This window comes from Podarcis bocagei (assembly GCF_964188305.1).
Source record: "Podarcis bocagei genome assembly, chromosome: 14".
Taxonomy (NCBI): domain Eukaryota; kingdom Metazoa; phylum Chordata; class Lepidosauria; order Squamata; family Lacertidae; genus Podarcis; species Podarcis bocagei.
In genome coordinates, this window is record NC_138139.1 from 50,835,234 (window position 1) to 50,853,979 (window position 18,746).

At 39.4% G+C, this 18,746-nt stretch overlaps 2 protein-coding genes across 5 annotated transcripts in view; one reads left to right on the forward strand and one right to left on the reverse strand.

Annotated features, from left to right (window-relative positions):
- The window catches only part of CHLSN (cholesin), a 144,991-nt gene that overhangs the window by 118,010 nt on the left and 8,235 nt on the right, over positions 1-18,746 (reverse strand). The window lies entirely within an intron of this gene.
- GPER1 (G protein-coupled estrogen receptor 1) lies at positions 3,074-8,028 on the forward strand. The gene is made up of 2 exons (XM_081170977.1): positions 3,074-3,517; positions 6,162-8,028. The coding sequence occupies exon 2, from the start codon at positions 6,496-6,498 to the stop codon at positions 7,564-7,566; it is 1,071 nt and encodes a 356-aa protein (XP_081027103.1). The 5' UTR covers positions 3,074-3,517; positions 6,162-6,495; the 3' UTR covers positions 7,567-8,028.

Here is an 18,746-nt window from a genome sequence, read left to right on the forward strand (position 1 = left end):
TCGGGATGTTTGAACATACCTAAGCCATGGTCCTGCTTTGCGCTCTCCGCAAGTGCCTTTGTCAGCATAAAACAGGAGTCACCAACTATTTTGGATACATGGGCAGATTTCAAATTTTGAGAGAGTGCTGTGGGCACCAGTCACAACATGGCTGCCATGGGGCCACAGTATACACAAAACTAGAGGGAGCACAGTCATGGTGAAGTTTTTTCTGTAATTGTGCTTCCATTCTATAAAAGGCTTAACCTGTTGAATGTCTGCCTGTCATACAACTGTTAAAGGCACAAGAACCCCGTTTTAGCCAATTGCCAACTCTAAACTGAAGCCTATGCTACCATCCTGTACCTAGTTATCTAGGAATAAGCCCCATTAAACACAAAGAGACTTACTTCTGAGTGGACATGTATACCATTACACTGTAAACTAATAATTCATTGTGAAGTTAACAAGTGCCTGATCCTTAGCTTCTATTAAGCTGGAGACATTTCCAAGCCTCTTCGAACAGTTTTCATATTTTGCCTTTTGGGATTAGAGGGGATTCTTTAACATCTACCCACACTTAAGCAAGTAGTATGGGGGGTGGGAGTCTAAGCATTATCTGATCTCAAATGAATCCACCAAAGGAAAGATGCATCCTGATTTGGGGGGGGGGAGGAAGAAGGGCAAACTACAGAGAATCCAAGGAATCTCATGGGACTGGAAAAGGTATGGGAAGGGGACTGGGGATCAGAGACCTGGGTATCCAAAGTGCTTAAAGAAGCCAGCAAGGAAGGAAGGCATGGTCAACATCAGGGCCTGCTCCAGTAAATTAAACCCTTCCCCTATGGATCCAAAAGACGCCATCCACCCTGTGGGAAGGCAGAAGAGAGTGAGGCAGGCAGGCAAACAAACAGACAAAGGAAGCATCAGGACTTGCTCCAGTCAGACTGACCCCTCAACTCACAAGGCCAACTTTACATATTTTATTATTTGTTTTAGTATTTTGAAATTGTAAGTCTTTTCTTGGGTGTCTTGGAATAAAACGACTTATGAATACAATAACGAAATAACTCTTGCACACTCCAGCAACTAGTATTTAGCAGTATAGTACCTCTGAACAGGTTCCATATAGACATCATGACTAATAGCCATTTATCTTACTCACCGTGTGAAAGGAATAGCTCAAAGAACCCAATAAATGCAAACACCGAGAAAATAAAATGAGCATTAGACCAGTGATATGTACAATACAAGCTAGAACTAAACTGCTCTGTGATGTGAGGTTTACCACTGACTGCCCCTGCCTCCATGGAGCTGTTCTCCCCACTCCAGCATCTGTTACATTCAATGCTTCACACATCACATGGAGGGAAATATAAGGTTGCCATTGCATGCACTTATGACAGAAATCGGTAGATAGACCCAGCACACCTGTTAAACGCTCAGAAAGTATGAGCACTAAAGCTTGGGTATTCGAAAACAAGGGTCATTCTTTGAAAATGTGAGGAAACATATGCCAAATTGAACAGCGATAACTGTTACCTAGTCACAAATGGAACTCTGATAAATTGCTGCCGCTGACCTAATTTCACTCCATTTTACTATGTGGAGATACCAAATGCCAGCAAATGGAATCTCAGCAACAGCAGAGATTCTGAGGTATGACAGGGGAGCCACCAATGCCCACAGCAGTACGATTACTTAGCGTCTGTCTTGCTAGCTTCAACTATATAATATTGACGCGCAGTAAAATATAGAGTACGATACCACTGGATAACAATTGGATTCTTAACCTGAAAAGCATGCATACAGGTAGTTTTTAAAAACTGAGTTTAGAAAAGGTCACTCTAAGCATCAAGCATGAATAAGGAATAATAAAGAGGTGCCATGTAGAGCAAGGGTAGCCAATGTTTGAAATTATAGCTCCCTTGATACTTGAGCCCTAGCCACACTGGCTGAGGTTAATGGAAGTTGGAGCTCACATATGGAGGGCACCATATTGGCTGTCCCTGATGCACTGGGACATGTTACAAAATACAGAATAATTTAGTAAATGTTAAATCTCACGTATGGTTTCTGACCAAAACCCGGATTGTACGTACGTACGTACATACATACATACATAGTTTAGAATAAAGGCTATCAACAGCCAGAAATAATGACCAAAATTGTGATTTCTGGGTTCTGCAGCAATAATTTTCAAACTGCATCAAGCTCCTCTGAAATTCAGCCCCCCCCCCCCGATATTCTCTGTGTAATGTGCAGCTGGTTAGAAATGTTAACAGAGGCAAAAGTGAGGCCCAGCAAGCCAAGATGGTGCACAGAGAACATGCCCCATAACATTCCTCAGAATCTTCTACAATGCACCAAGATTCCACTGCAGGCACACAGGGCTTATCTGGAAGAAAAGTGAACAAGGGAAAGGTTTGCTGAACAACCATGGTTCCAGAGCAGCCTACCCCAACCTGGTGTCCTTCAGAAACTGGACCCTAATTCCCATCACCCCCAGCCAACATGAATAATGCTCAGGGATAATGGGACTATATTCCACAATGTATGGTGGGTACCAGGCTGGGACAGGCATTTCTGGGGCAGTGGAGAAATGCATTCAAGGTGAACTCCAGAAGTTTATTCACAACAGGATCAGATAATGGAAACTGTGCAGTGTATTAAAATCATGCTGTACCCAGATGTACAATGGTATTACTGAAGTACACTTAGGGTAGGTGTTGATATGGCAACTTCATGCAGCAGAACTTTCAAGCATAGTTTCACAACTGTAAGAACTAGAAAGTTTTTTTGTTTTCTAAAATGAAAAAATCCTCAGAAAGCTGAACTTCTTACAAGTATACTGTGCTTTTTAAGCACTATTTTAATATAATATAAGTCATTTACGACCCGCAGAAATCCCAATTTTTTTCTCTATTTTAAGTTTTCTAATTCAGCATGTCCAACTGTGGCCAGGATCCAATAAGCTGCCATGGGTTTGGGAGGCATGCCAAGTGGAATTTTGAGCTTTCCCCCTTTAAACAAGATTTACCCACTCCAACCTGGTGTAATATCCCTGCTTCAAAACATTCAAAAGTAGTTTGAATGAGGCATTGGGTGCTGCTGCTTAAGAAAGGAATGAGTATTTTATTCTTCCCCTCTCTCACACAAACAAACACACACCGAGTAAAAAGTCTGCTGAGGACATGCACTATAGTCTTGTCCCTTCCACTGAGAAAACAGGATTTAACGTAGCTGTTCAAGACTTCTTTTCCCACAGTCAGCAGAGCAATTCTAGCAGCCGCCAGGTGGTGTTTGTGCAGTTATCAACAAGCTTCCTTCAGCAGCAGATGAAGCCCAAGCCTCCACCTGCTGCATCACGATTTAGAAGCAGCACCGACACATTGAATGTATGGTACAGCTAAGTTTGTTGCAGGAAAATGATAGCGATGATGAACACCACAATGCAATACATCACGATGGGAATACCTCTTGAGCTGACCGAAATATGCAAGCGATTAAGAAGGGAAAACAGGACTCACGAAAGAGGGTAGGAATATCTCATTCTAGTTATTAATGCATGTGTTAAAGAATCAGTCTTCACTTTGAGTTTTAATGTTTTTCTTTTAATTGCATTTGCTATACGCTTGTACAGCCAAGGAATATCTCACTCTAGTTATTAAAGCATGTGTTAAAGAATCATTCTTCACTTTTGAGTTCTGTTTTTCTTTTAATTGCATTTGCTAAATACTTGTACAGCCAAGCAGTGGTATATGCTGAAGGTGCTTCTTCTAGCTGAATCTGTGAAATGGTGCTCAGTGTACTGGCATCTGAGTTTATTTTTGTATTTGAAGTAGGATCCCAAAAGCAAAAGAGGGATGAAAATAGGCAAACATCCCACGTCTCTCAACATGTTGTTTTGTTTTTTTAAAATTTACAAATTGAACTGGCAAAGAGAAATAAACCAGCAGAAACAGAGTTAATTTTAGCCTTTAAATGATGTCAGCTCAACAAAAACTGTAGAAACTACAAGAATCTATAAAGCTTTGTTATAGTGGTAAGACTTGCAGGAAGACCTGGATTTGTTGCTATAAACCATTTAAGTATCGTAAACAATCTTTTAAAAATGCAGGTGTTTATTCAGTTCTAAATTAACTGTACCAATACACTACTGCCTTCAGTTCAATCTAGAATAATCTGAATAGCACTAATTTTTGTAATTGGTGGTGGTGATAGTGATGTGATTAAACATAAATTAGCCAACCAGTGGTTAGGAGGAAACCAGCTCAAGACCAGTTAAAACCTATGAATACACATTAGTGTAAGGTAAAATGAATCCTAAAAACACATGATGGAAAGAACAATTTAAAATAATGAACGCTGTTGAAATCGTTTAGATTTCTTGCAGAACCCAGAGCATTATCAGAATGCCACTGATGCACTACTATTTAAAATATAGTTTTCCTTCAATATTTACATTAGCCTGCTTTTTAGTGATGTATAAAAGTAATTTATTCTACCTTGCAGAAACAATAATTATAAAGATTGGCAAATTAAAAAATAGCTGAGTTATTCTTAAACCCTCTACTACTAAAATCATTTTTTTTACAAGATTATGCATTTTTTCCCCAAAAAAGTAACTAATCTGAAAAGATGTTGTTACAAGCCTCATCGTAATTCAACAACACAGTATTTTATTTTGGACAAGTGAAAATAAATTTTCTTTCTGGAAATAAACATGACAAACTCCTTGAAACGACTTTATGCATGCCTTCATATAAAATAGTAAAAATTAAGACTAAGACCAGGCTAAGGCTGCAAACCAATGAACATTTACTTGGGAGTAAGTTCCACTGAATTCAACTCACTTCTGGGTAGGCATGTATTTGGTCTCCAATAGCAACCGGCTACTTCTGGATATTCAAAAGCTGAGCAAGAGGGAAATAAGTATCTCTCTGGTGCATGTTCCCAGGATCTGGTACTCATGACGTATACAACTTCAAAACTTGGGCTTTTTATTTTAAACTATTATGACTAATCACTATTAATAAATGTATCCTTCCAGTTATTTTCTATAGACATCTAAGATGGTGACCATCACCACAGCTTGTGGTAACAAATTTTGTAAGAATAAACACTTATTAATGTCAATCAATTTAATCGGATGGAGAGAACTATTTGGAAAGGTATTCTGGTTACACTTTTCATGTTATAAAACTGTATCATGTTGCCACTGCTACCTTGATCCTCCACCTTCTATACTAAAAATAGCTTATCTTTAGTCTATTTTCATAGAGATTCTAAACCAGTTATTGTCTTCACCATCCCCTCAATAGCTTTTTTCAGATCAGGCAACCAGAGATGCACACAGCATTCTACTACCAACTGCGCTGGAAGAGGTTAGGCTGATAGGTCTCAATAATCAAATGTATGTAATATTTCAATCTGGCTCAAAAATTAGGTCAGAGATATTTAGGCCAAACAGAGTTTACATCTTATTTACATGTGTTTCCACTTCCATATACTTAAAATGCTGTAAGAACCTTAGCTGCACATGGCTTTTTGGCAACAAGGTTTACATAATCCAGTTCAAGATTTTAATCATCTGTGGTAATCTGCTTTATTTTTATTTCCTTATAATTTCACAAATCATTTAACAACATAGATAGAAAAGGTAACTGCTTTAGAAATAAATATTCATTCCCCAAAGACTTGTTATACAATTGAAAAGCAATTGAAATGTGCGGACTTATAAGAGCCTCTCTTTTTTTAAGCCTCTGTGAGAAAAATAGAGTAAGAATCTAGCTATCAGTTTTGCAGCCAAAGCATGTGCTGTGGGGGTTACATGTTAAGATTTCTATAATTATCTATGAAAACAAAGAACATGATACAACAGAAAGTTGATCTTTTATTTCTTCCAAAACTGGCTTTATTCCTGATTTTTATCCTTTTCTCATAAGAGCAATGCCAAAAAGATGTTTTGCTCATTGCCACTATATAGATCCTAAAATGATCCCAAAAACATTTACACTGAACATGTACATTCATATATTTGTGGTTCATCTAACTAAATTCACAAAGACAGCATCATGGATATACATGAACAGATGTTAAGGCCATTCATGTTAATAAACAATGAACTCTTTCATTTTTTCAGGAAGGAGATTAATTATTTTCTTTTTTATTAATTGCAGGTCAAACAAGATTCATTAGTTGCTAAACTGAAGTAAACAGAACTATTATGATTCAGCATCTTTCAAATTGTAAGCAAGATTACAATAGAAGAAATATGTATACACCTGAAATCATCATTACCATACAAAAGTTCCTGTGTTATAGAACGTATCAATTGATTCTTGCTTACCACTTTTCTTAAGGTACTGTAGAAATTCTGCAAGTCTTGACCTAAACTGATTCTGCCTTTGCAGAATACAAAATATGACTTCTACAGATCTCTTTGGATTCACCAACAATTTAAACACTTTGGTACTGAAGTTCTAAGCGATATACCCAAGAGAGGCGCATACCATGGAAATTTTCACAGCATCCGCATCTCAAGTACTTTGTAACAGCACATATTTTGAACGAAATGGATCATATCTATGCAATGAAAACAAAACTGTCAGCCTCTCGGATAAATCAGAACACCAGCAATACATTATAGGTCTTTTCTTATCATGCCTTTACACAATATTCCTTTTTCCTATTGGCTTCGTGGGAAACATTCTTATTTTAGTGGTGAACATAAGTTTTCGTGAAAAGATGACTATTCCAGACTTATATTTCATAAACCTTGCAGTAGCAGATCTCATTTTGGTGGCTGACTCTCTCATCGAAGTTTTTAATCTTGACGAAAAGTATTACGATATCACAATAATTTGTACTTTTATGTCATTGTTCCTTCAAATCAACATGTATAGCAGCATATTCTTCCTAACATGGATGAGTTTTGACAGATACATAGCACTAGCAAAAGTAATGAAGTCCAACTTATTTCGCACCATGGAACATGCCAGATTAAGCTGTGGCCTCATCTGGTTGGCATCTATCTCGGCAGCACTAGTGCCCTTCACAGCTGTACATTTGCAACATGCTGGGGAGGTTTCCTTTTGCTTTGCAGATGTAGAAGAAATTCAGTGGCTAGAAATAACCTTAGGGTTTATCATCCCTTTTGCTATTATAGGCCTTTGTTATTCGTTAATTGTAAGAGTCTTGATAAGAGCCCACAAGCACAGAAGTTTGCGGATACGCAGACAGAAAGCTCTTCGTATGATTTTTGCTGTTGTCCTTGTCTTCTTCATCTGCTGGCTTCCTGAAAATGTCTTCATAAGTGTGCAACTTCTTCAAAAGACAGAGCAAACCTCATCAAGGGACCAGTCTTTCAGACACAACTATCCCTTAACCGGACACATTGTGAACCTTGCAGCCTTCTCAAACAGCTGTTTGAATCCTCTTATCTACAGCTTCCTAGGTGAAACTTTCAGAGAGAAACTGAAATTGTATATTGAACAGAAAACCAAAGTCTCTGTTTTAAACCGGTTTTGTCATGCTACCCTGAAATCTGTTATTCCTGATAGCAACGAGCAATCAGAAGTTTAATTTAGCCTGTATTTAAAGGTACCATAATGGAACTTGATCACAATGCTAATAGAAAAATCATATACTTTGTCCTATGCACAAAGATTTGTACTATTTTTATGCTGATATGTAAAAGATTACACATTACTCAAATCTGCATTTCATTAAGGTTAGAAACTAATAAAAGGCTCGTGGGGGGGCAGCTGTATTTGCATACTTGTGAACAATAAGGTAGCAGAAAACTGTCTAAGGAAGAACTTAACTATAATATACTTCTCAAATAATGTTATTTTTCCTGCCTTATGTTAGATGCCCTGAACAAAATAGTAAAACTGCAATAATAGGGAAATTCAATAGAACATATTGATACAGAGATGCAGTCACAGATATAGAGAGTTGTTGATCTTCCTTCCAAGAATATCAGCTTGCAAACCTGGTGAAGAAAACAGCTACAGCGTAGAAAGCATGGTACTGTATATTAATAGACACATACTGTTGCACAAACTATTAAGAAAATAGAAATTCAATCTAGATTTACAATGGACCTCTCTTTCGGGTTGTTGTTTTTTAATTATTACAGTTAGCTATTAGGCTTTTATTACTTCCAAATCCCCTGAATCACCAAGAATCTTCCCGTTTAATAGTGGACTCAGGCAGTTGAGTGCTTATCAGCTTGTAAGTGAAACAGGGCCACCCAAAACTAAGGTAAAGGGACTTCTCCAGTTATACAGAACTATGTAAGTTTGCAGCAGGAAAGAACGGTATTTAAAAAAACAATTGAAAATGGCTCAAAGGTTTGTGAACTTCCTTAACTCATGGAATGTGGACGACAGTTGTGCCTACAGAAATAAGAAATATTCTATTACTCATCCTGTTACCTGAAGATGAAATTTCCATGACCACATTTAACATGAAAGATAGGAGTTCCTGTGTATTCACTATGCTTTAGTTGTGGGGGCAAATGATGCATAACCCCCATTGTGCTAAATCCTATGGCTTTTCCCCTATGGGTAGATTTCACCTCCACCTCAGGAGACAAAGGAAAAGTTCTAAAAGAACCAGGACAGACTGTGAGTGAGCTGAGACACAAAATGTTAGTGTGCCAGTTGAGGGTGGGGGAAGGAAAATGGACTCCGGGAGAAAAGTGGGAAATTACTAGCTCAATGTAGCCTATGGTAAGTATTCTGGAAGGGTATGCGTGCCATCAGTTTAAAGCAGAAAATATTTCTCTTCCTGCACTATATAGGAATGTTTCCAAGAAAAGGAAAATGAACACATTTTCGAGTTCCACTCTTCAGAACACCTCCTGCATTATACAGCAATTAAATGCTTAAGATCACCTTGAGCTGTCTACTGCTTTATAGGGTAGCAAAGAAAGGCCATGTGGGAAGGTGTTTTGTTTCACTTTTCTTCTCCTGAAATTCTCCCAGATGTCAAATACCACTACACATCTTTTGGTCCAAGCAACTTGGAGCCCTGAATGAGGACCTTCTTCTTACAGGGTAGGGAAATACATTGCTATTGGGTATTGCAATATCCACTAACTCGAATCAACTTTTTTTCCAGAATACTTGGATCCTGGGCATGTTCAAGCAATATTCACTCTCAATACCTGTATTCACACAGCAATCAGGAGATTCAATAAGTAACTGGCCCCCCTCCCACTTCCCTTTCCATTCATAAAATAGAATTATTTACTGTACAATACTTGAAAATAACAAATATTATTTGTAAGGTAAAGGTAAAGGGACCCCTGCCCATTAGGTCCAGTCGTGGCCGACTCTGGGATTGCGGTGCTCATCTCGCTTTATTGGCCGAGGGAGCCGGCGTACAGCTTCCGGGTCATGTGTCCAGCATGACTAAGTTGCTTCTGGCGAACCAGAGCAGTGCACGGTACCTACTTCCACTTTGCCGTGCTTTCAAACTGGTAGGTTGGCAGGAGCAGGGACTGAGCAACGGGAGCTCACCCCGTTGCGGGGATTCGAACCGCCGACCTTCTGATCGGCAAGTCCTAGGCTCTGTGGTTTAACCCACAGCCCCACCCGTGCCATTGGTAATATAGAATATATCTCATGAATTGCAATTTACTGCAGATTCTCCCTAATTCTCTTATCTAAAATCTTTCATCATGGTATCACGGAAAGATGGCACTGCCAGTAAATAAGGCACCGCACTCTATATGTAAGGAGGGGAGGAGGTACACATGAACAAGGAGAGCTAGCATCAAAACTGGCTCAGAGACTGGACAGTCAGAATTAGAGAGACCTTTTCCTATATGGATATTAACATCTATTTGTAAATACAATTTGCATACTATGATGATTTCATCATTTCCTGCCAGGATGGAGAAAAGTTTGCTTCTTACTGGACTTGAATCACTCCCTTTTGACCACTCTACGGGAAAAGAAATTTGAGTTTAAGGGAAAAGTGGACCTTGGCTGACCCTTGACTGCCTCCTTTGGGCTTAGCTCCCTAGACTTCAACCTCCTCATGCTTGTCACTAACAGGCTGCAAGGTCTTGAGAGCTTTGGAAAGCAACATGGAGAAAGTATTGGAGAGCTACTTTGGAGTGTGGAAAAACAACATTCTTGTACATCCAGGTTTAGCATGCTCTAGTTCCTTTTCAAGCAATGTTAAAATAATCACAGAGATGCTGCACTAAACTAGGTAATGTTCCTGTTATTGGAGGGGGTCTGCCTGTTCTGCTGATCATACCCTTGATTACAGGCTAGGCATGGAACTAAATTCTGATTGCATTTCGGAGCTTCAGAAGATTATCTTGCCCATGTGATTGACTTTCAATCCCTTCTAGGATATATACTCTATGAAGGGCTCTGTACCCTCCAGAACTGTGCTATATTATGACATCCACAAAGATCTCACAGGACAGGAAGACTTAGATCCTGACTAGGGCTGCGGCACATAGCTAACAAAAAAGCAAAAAGTTTCACTACAAATTTCCAAGATGTGCTTTCATTTTTTAAAAAAAATCTAAATTTATGAAGCTTCCCATGGAGCCAGTAATTCAAGGAGACTAACATGTTGGGGTCCAGGAGCTGCATATCAGCAGCAGGTGTAGTCACCCCACAGTCTCACATGCGCATACATGATACACACAGGAGATCAGAGTCACTTGCAGCTGATCCAGGCAGCATTATCAAAGTTACCAAGCAGGTATAATTCTGAGTAGTAAACTAGATGATTACTATGGGGTGTATGGAGTGTTAGGAGAGGGTAATACCTCTGATACGGAACACATTGTGCTCCTTCTGGGGTAGTTTCTCCACCTTTGGTCCCCATCCTGCAATCAGCTCTCACCTGTGGCTCCTAGAAACTGTCAGCATGCAACAGCAGCGACAACCCGGCAATGGTTTTGACTGGCCAGCTAAACCAGGTGAGGGTAGCCGATGGGTCTCAAACACTCCATGTCCACTTAGTAGGCTTATGGAAAGAAGAAAGTATTCAACAGGCACAGAAAATACATTAAAGACAGTGTCTGTCTGATATGAAACATGAAGGAGTTCCAAAAAGTAGGTGCTGTCACACTTAAAGACTTGGTTGCAATATGGTTCAGAAAGGACCTCCTAATAATATGGTACCTGTACCTCTTCTAAATAATGCAGTGATATGATGTATATATAAGCAATGAAACAGTATCCTTGTCATGTCTCAAGCAAACTCTGAACACCAAAGCCAGCACCTTGAACTTGGCTTGGGACCTAAGTGGCAACCGGTACAATTATTTCAGCAAGGGCATAATATGATGCTGATATGCTACCCCAGAGAGCCACTAAGCTGTTACATTTTGCCCTAGCTGCAGCTTCTGGGTCAATCTCCAGGACAGCTCCACATGGAGTGCATTGCAGTCTTTGAGGCCTGCTGAAGACATTATTATTTAGACAAGCCTACACAAATGTTTAGAAATTTTGCAGAAGTTTCAATGCATTTTAGTCTATTTTATTGCAATTTTAACCTTCTGTATGTTTTAAATTACAGTTGTAATTTTTTTTAGTTACAACTTTTTAAATGAAAAATATAATAATCTGGAAGTTTCATGTAGATGTTAAATAGCACTGGAGGCAAAATGGTACCTTCTGGTGCGGTGCCCCACAGCATAACTGCCAGGGGGTCAAGAGATCATTACCTAATTCTATTCTCTGAAATAAACTATGACAATAGGACCAGAACTACTGTAAAATAGTGTCCCTGTCAGTTCAGGAGGATATGAAGGTCAATGGTATCAAAAGATGGTGACAGATCAAGAAAGTATAACAAGGTTGCAATCGTTTGTCCATCTTCTGATAGAAAGGTAATTTATCAGGGCAACCAAGGCTTATTCAGTCCAATAACTAGACCTGACCCCAGCTGGATAAGAACAGGTCAAGATATGAAAGCTAAGTGTTGCTGCTTCTTTTCTTATAAAGTATAAGGCAACCTTTGATTTTTTGTGGGAAAGTCATAAGCATCTGTACAGTTGCTGAAAAAATGATGTATTTAGCTGATTTTGCCTGGAATCTTTCCAGTATTATGAGGAGTAAAAGTTAAAACAACAGCATGCTCTCTTCTCCCACCCACAGTTATAGCTGTTTGTGGAACACTTGAAAGTCGTCAGAACAGAGTGTGTTGGTCAACAGAGGGTAACAAGAACACAGTAATTTTACAGTGAAACCAAGTTCCAACAATATTAAAAACTCACTTATACACAACTGCTTTTGCTAATGCAAAGATACTACATGGTTGTGAATGAGGTAGCAAAGCTATGTCTGCAACTTGGAAGAACAGCAAGGGAAGTAGCCCATGAGAAAATATCTGTGCAAAAAGATGCCTGAAGTTGTGGAAAGTCTGGTATGTGGGATGTCATTCAAAGTCAGCCTTTTGGCACTCAAGCAACAAAACAAGCATGCAATGACATTTGATGCCACTTGAAAGCAACACAGAAGTAGAAACATTCAGAATGTATGTCAAGAGACCAGCTAAATGAAGCTGCTAGTTTTAGAACACTTATCCATGAGGACAACCAACAGTTATATACAGTTTTCACTCTGAAGCAGAACTAATTAAGGAAATTTCCCCAGTATAATAATAAAATCAAAGGGCACTGTTTGTGGAGCCAATAAGCAGCCAACAATAGATGCCAGAGGCAATGTTCTATATAGCATCTAAGGTGACCTCTCAGAGTGTTAAAAGCCTGCAGCCAAATCAATGAAATTTGTATAAATGGGTAATGGCCTCTGCAAACGCGGATAAACAACATCTTTTTACTGGAAGGTAAAAAGTATGCATTAATTTTGCAGTCAGGCTGACATGTTCTCCAATGCATCCACTGACTGAATATCAGCTGGTAACTTCTGTTGCCTGCTATAGTGAAAGTATTTGTGAGAGTAATAATAGGTCTAGCTTTGTCTTCAGTGTAGCAAGTATAAACTATGAAGCAACAACTTCTCCATTTCACACTTACAGGTAGGTAGCCGTGTTGGTCTGCCGTAGTCGAAACAAAATATTATTATTTTTTTTGTTTCCATTTCACAGGTATTCTAAATGGGTGTAAGACTGAGCTCTCAAGTTACAATGCCAGCAGGGTTTCAATCATATCATTTATGACCTCAGATGCATTTCAACATGGAAGATACTGGCCTTGGGATTAAGAACATATAACAATTGGCCCAGCTATCCAGTATGGTTTAATACCTGAGAATCTTCAACTAGAGATGTCAAGAATTGAACATAAGACGATGTCCATGTAAAGCAGATGCTCTGTCCCTGAACTATATATACTCTCCACTCATCTAAATTTAGACTGATTCTAAATGTGTTCCCATTTAAACAGTAATACAAGGATCAAACATATATGATAAACAGTTCAACCCTTTATTTTACATTTCACTATAGTTTCTCCTTTCCTCACCTAGGGATACAGCAATGCTAGAGGCTAAGAATAAACATCAGTCTGCTGAGCCAGCTATCCTAGGTGGCAACAGAGGAAGCTGCCAGCTCTGTTTTGTTCAGAAGAACTGAGACAGCACAGTTTCATCTTATTAGCTCTTAGGGGCTGTTCTGACTTACTACAAGAAATTCTGGTGAATTCTATAGTGTTATTTGGGATGATAATATGAACCATAGTTCAGGAGTGCCAATACAATGCTTCTCCTCAAAATCCCAGATTTTTAAACCACTGTCACATTTATTTTTGATGCTATCATATTTCATAGGAGTTTTTATTATCAAGACTGTAAAAATTAGCTTTTTCCTTTCCAGATCCCTTATACATTCATCTCTCTCCCCCTCTTAAAATGGATCTCCCCTTGTAAGAAATGTAGGAATAGATTTAAAAGCAGCTAGGGTTGGCATGCTTATCAACTAACCAATCAAATATTGTCACTGATCAAAAATTGTCTGATACTCCAAGAATGTGAGAGTGGGGCTTGTGGAACTTCTGCTATTATTATCATAGAGTTGTATACTTGGAAGGGAAACGAGCGTCATCTAGTCCAACCCCCTGCAATGCAGGAATCTCAACTCCAGCATCCATGACTGATGGCCATCCAACGTCTGCTTAAAAACCTCCAAGGAAGGAGATTCCACCACCTTCTGAAGAAGTCAATTCCACTGCTAAACATCTCTTACTGTCAGAAAGTTCTTCCTGATGTTAAGTTGGAATCTTATTTCCTGTAATTTGAATCCACTGGTTCGGGTCTACCCTCCCTAGCAGAGAGAAAAAGCTTGCTCCATCCTCCATGTGACTGCCCATTAGATATGCAAAGATGGCTATTATATCTCATTTCAGTCTCCTTTTTAACAGGCTGAACATACCCAGTTCTTTCAACTGTTCCTCACAAGGCTTGATTTCCAGACTTTTGATAGTTTTACACCGATCCTGGCCCAACTGCACTGGCTGCCAATTAGCTTCCAGACCCAATTCAAAATGCTGGTTTTGACCGATAAAGCCTTAAAAGGCTCAGGACCACAGTACCTCAAGGACAGCCTCTCCCCATATAAACTGTCCTGGACTCTGTTCATCCTCTGAGGCCCTTCTTCGTATGCCTCCTCCAAGTGAGGTCTGGAGGCCAGCAACACGGGAACAGGCCTTTTTCTGCAGTGGCTCCCCATTTATGGAATGCTCTCCCCAGGAAGGTTTGCCTGGCGCCTTCATTATATATTTTTGGGCGCCAGGCAAAAACATTCTTCTCCCAGGCTTTGGCTGATTATTCTACAGCCTTTTAAATGCATATGTGGGAAGGGCAGTATATAAATTTAATAAACAAATAATAAAAAATAAATCTTGGTTGCCATTCTCTGAGTTGGAAGGGACCCCAAGGGTCATGTAGTCCAATCTCATGAGTTGGAATATAAAAAAGATACTTTTACCCCTTCAGTACTTTGTATGTGTATGCAGCTGAGAGAAATAAATAACCTGCTAATTTCTTTAGCACTTCATCCTTGAGCCTCCTTATGTAGTATCCTTACTGAATTCAGTAGCTGTGCAAGACACTCCTGTGGCAGGAGAAAAGCTGACTGCCTGGATTCCCAATCTTTGATGTTGTTTAAGCTTTTCCTACCATGAACCCTCATATGCACAGGACATGGAACCTTTGCCCTAAAATGAAATGTCAGGACTGGCTCTCCAGTCTTGTGTCACTGTGACACAAAGTAGCAAATGACCAACATGGCAGGAGGTAGAGCCGTCAATTTCTCTGTCTTGTAATAAGCAGTGATGCAATAGAGCAGGGATGATAACGTCATCTCCTGGGACGTTATTTGCCAATCTTCTACAAACCAAATAAATAGGCTTTTTTTCAGAGAGAAACGAACCAAATAAGCCAAGGGGTTACATTACCAAGTATGTGTAAGAGTTAAGTTGCCACTTTTATTTTTTAGAAAACCAAAATTCTTTTATTCTGGCCAACCAACCTGAGGCAAAATAGTGGTCATACTAGATGTTAAGCAAGGGGATGAGGGGCTAAGCAAGAAAGTCTGCCCTGGATAAAATATTGCTTTTGTTGTAGTCTTGTGGGGGGCATGGCTATGGGGACTGTCATGAATACAGCCTGAACTTAAGGATTTACCACTACACCATACAGTGGTACCTCTGGATGTGAACAGGATCCGTTCCGGAGCCCCATTCGCATCCTGAGTAGAAGGTAACACGCGACTGCACGTGTTGCCGCTTCCATGCATGTGTGTGACGTCATTTTGAGTGTCTGCGCATGCGGCGAAACCCAGAAGTAACACACTCCATTACTTCTGGGTTGCCGTGGAGCGCAACCCAAAAATACTTAACATGAAGCTACTTCAACCCGAGGTATGACTGTACAGTGATTTCCTGCATAAGGCAGAGCCAGAGCTACTTCTTGGTCTGAGGATAGGGTGTGCCTATCAAGATTGACTGCTATTTGCTCCTCCTTTGTCCATTCATGTTTCTATGGGCTTTTGGCTCTGAAGAGTCCAGGGTGCTTCCTGGCTCCCAAAAGCAGGAATCTTGATTTTCAGCCTCTTGACTACTAAAATCTGTTAAGAAAAGTAAGCACTCCGTCCTGCTCTAAAAATGAACTTCTGTTCAACTGAAGGAACAGTTTTATATCCTTATGCAACTTTTATGCCAATTCTAGGTTGCTTTTTCTTTCCTAAAATAAATCTTTTGGTTAAATGTCACATGTCTTATATTTAGACATTCAAAAGATTTCACATACCTTCCTATATGAGACTACTTGTTCAAACTGTAAACTTAACTCTATGATCATTTAAGGTAGATGAGAGCCGCAGACCCTGAGCAGAAATGGAAAGAACCTTGACAAGTTTTGTTCATAGCTGTTTCTTGGACATCCAGAACACCCAACATTATCAATACTCGATGGCTGCTGCTAAGGGTTTAAATAGTAATGGTAAATAAAGTGTAAGATAATTCACAAGAGTAACCACTGAATGTCTGAAAGGCAGCATTCAATCACCAGTTACAATAAAATGTATTTGAAAACTTGGCAGCAAGACACCTTTTTCTCTCAATGTCAACAATACAATGGGCTGTTTTCTGGATGCAAACCTCACTTAAGCTGGAAAATGAATATAGCTATAGCCTTTGAATTTAAGTAAATCAGTTCTGACTGACTGCATCACCGTATTTTTATCTTTATTGTAGCCATCTTGAACCTTCCCCTCCCTAGAGAAACATGGGCTAATAAAAACATGTATATAAAGTGACAATGTTTAACTGACTGATTTCCAGGGATTTAAAAAATGAACGCACTATCATGTCTAGCACAAAAAGGGAACTACATTTCTCACCCCGTCTCCCTATACTTTGATCTTAGCTTGAAGTGAGAAACCAAAACTACAGCACAACATTTATATAGATGCTGCTGCATTCTGTTGGTTAATGCCCAATGAAGAATTCTTAACCTTTTGAAACCCTGCTAAATAGTACACAAAATATTGTGTTTATACCAGAAACAGTTGGAGATGCAAGCTTTTTGCCTGGGAAAACCATTTTCAAAGTAGGAGCTGTTTTCCCAGCTGTGAATATGCTTTCCTGGGAAATTTGTTCAGCCCATTACAAAAATATTCAAAGGAATGCAAAATTATTCATTCTTATCTATGCATACAAATATTTCAAACACATTTTTGTACATTTTCTTCAATTTGCTGTCATGACAGAATACTTCATTAATAGTAAAGCAAAGCAACAACAAATAAACGTGTTGCCAATTTATGTACCAAATTAATCCAGATTCCCCCATGAGTAACTTAAGTCTTGTTCACAGAAAGCAGGTTCCCTCATATAGGGTGTTCAAATGGTTCCAGGGTCTTAAGAAAGTTGAATTTACTCCTATAAACAGCCATTTAACATGGGATAAATAGCAGGTTACTAAAGATGGTGGTTTGCAACCCAAATATTCACTCAGTTCCTTTAAAGACCAATAAAGCAGCCCCAGCTATTCCCATTCTTTCCCCCAATGCTTCCCCCATCTGCTTCTTCCATTTATTTGAATGAACAGGTGAGGATTCAATCCACGGAAGATGTGGGTGGAAAAAAAGAAATGCTTGATCTTAGTGAAGAATGTAAGAATACTTAAGGTATTGAATAGAATGAGTGCAATATATAAATTATGTCTACTGCAAGTATTTGCCTTTTGTTTTCCTTTTCATCAAGACTAAAGGAGGATAACATAGTTACAACAAGAACAAAACCATATAAAACTTTTCTGCCACTGCTCTCAAATTATTTTAATGGTTTTAAGAAGACACAGAGATATACAACACCCAAGCCACTTAGGGTTCTTAGATCACAAGCTATACATACAACCCTATAGAGCAATATCTGGGCAATATCTAATTTTCATGATATAGCTCTACGGTGATGTATCACCAGCAAAATAGCACGCTATCTTGATATATCACGATATATATCTGCAGTGGTGGAGGGCCTTACTAGGCCTCTCTGTGGCAGCAAAGGGTGCGCCACGCTTCCTTGCAGCAGCTGAGGGCCTTGACGAGGCTTCCTGTGGCTTGGAGGGCCTTAAAATGTAAAGAAGTAGTATATTTTTTAAAAACATACTAAATAAACTTCTATGTACAGTGGTACCTTGGTTCTCGAACTTAATCCATTCCGGGAGTCCATTCGACTTCCGAAACCATTCGAAAAACAAGATGTGGCTTCTGAATGGCTGCAGGAGCTTCCTGCACTCAAGCGGAAGCCACGTCGGACATTCGGCTTCCGAAAAACGTTCACAGACCGGAACACTTACTTCCAGGTTTGAGGCATTCAGGAGCCAATTTGTTCAGGAGCCAAGCCATTCCAAGGACCATGGTACCACTGTAATATATTTAATATATTTTCAACTAATTTAAGAGTAGTTAAGTGATTTACTAGTCAAGCTGCATCTGCTTCCCCACTCAGAGGTCTAAGTGGAATCTGTGCATGCATAAGCCCCATTGGGTTAAACTAAACTTACTTCTACTTTCCTGGGAGTAAGCCCCATTGAATTCAGTAGGGCTTGCTTGTGAGTAGACACGCCTTTGCTTTCACTGCTTACCTGAAAAACACCCTCCCCATCATTCTCACATAATACCCAACCTCCCATTTCAGCATAAGGCAGCCAGCTAAATCTTCTCACCTTCATTTCTCCCCCCCAACAGTCCTCATTCCACCAATCTCTACCTTTTTATAATGGGAGGGAGGGAGGGTGGGCAAGCAAGAAAAATGATAG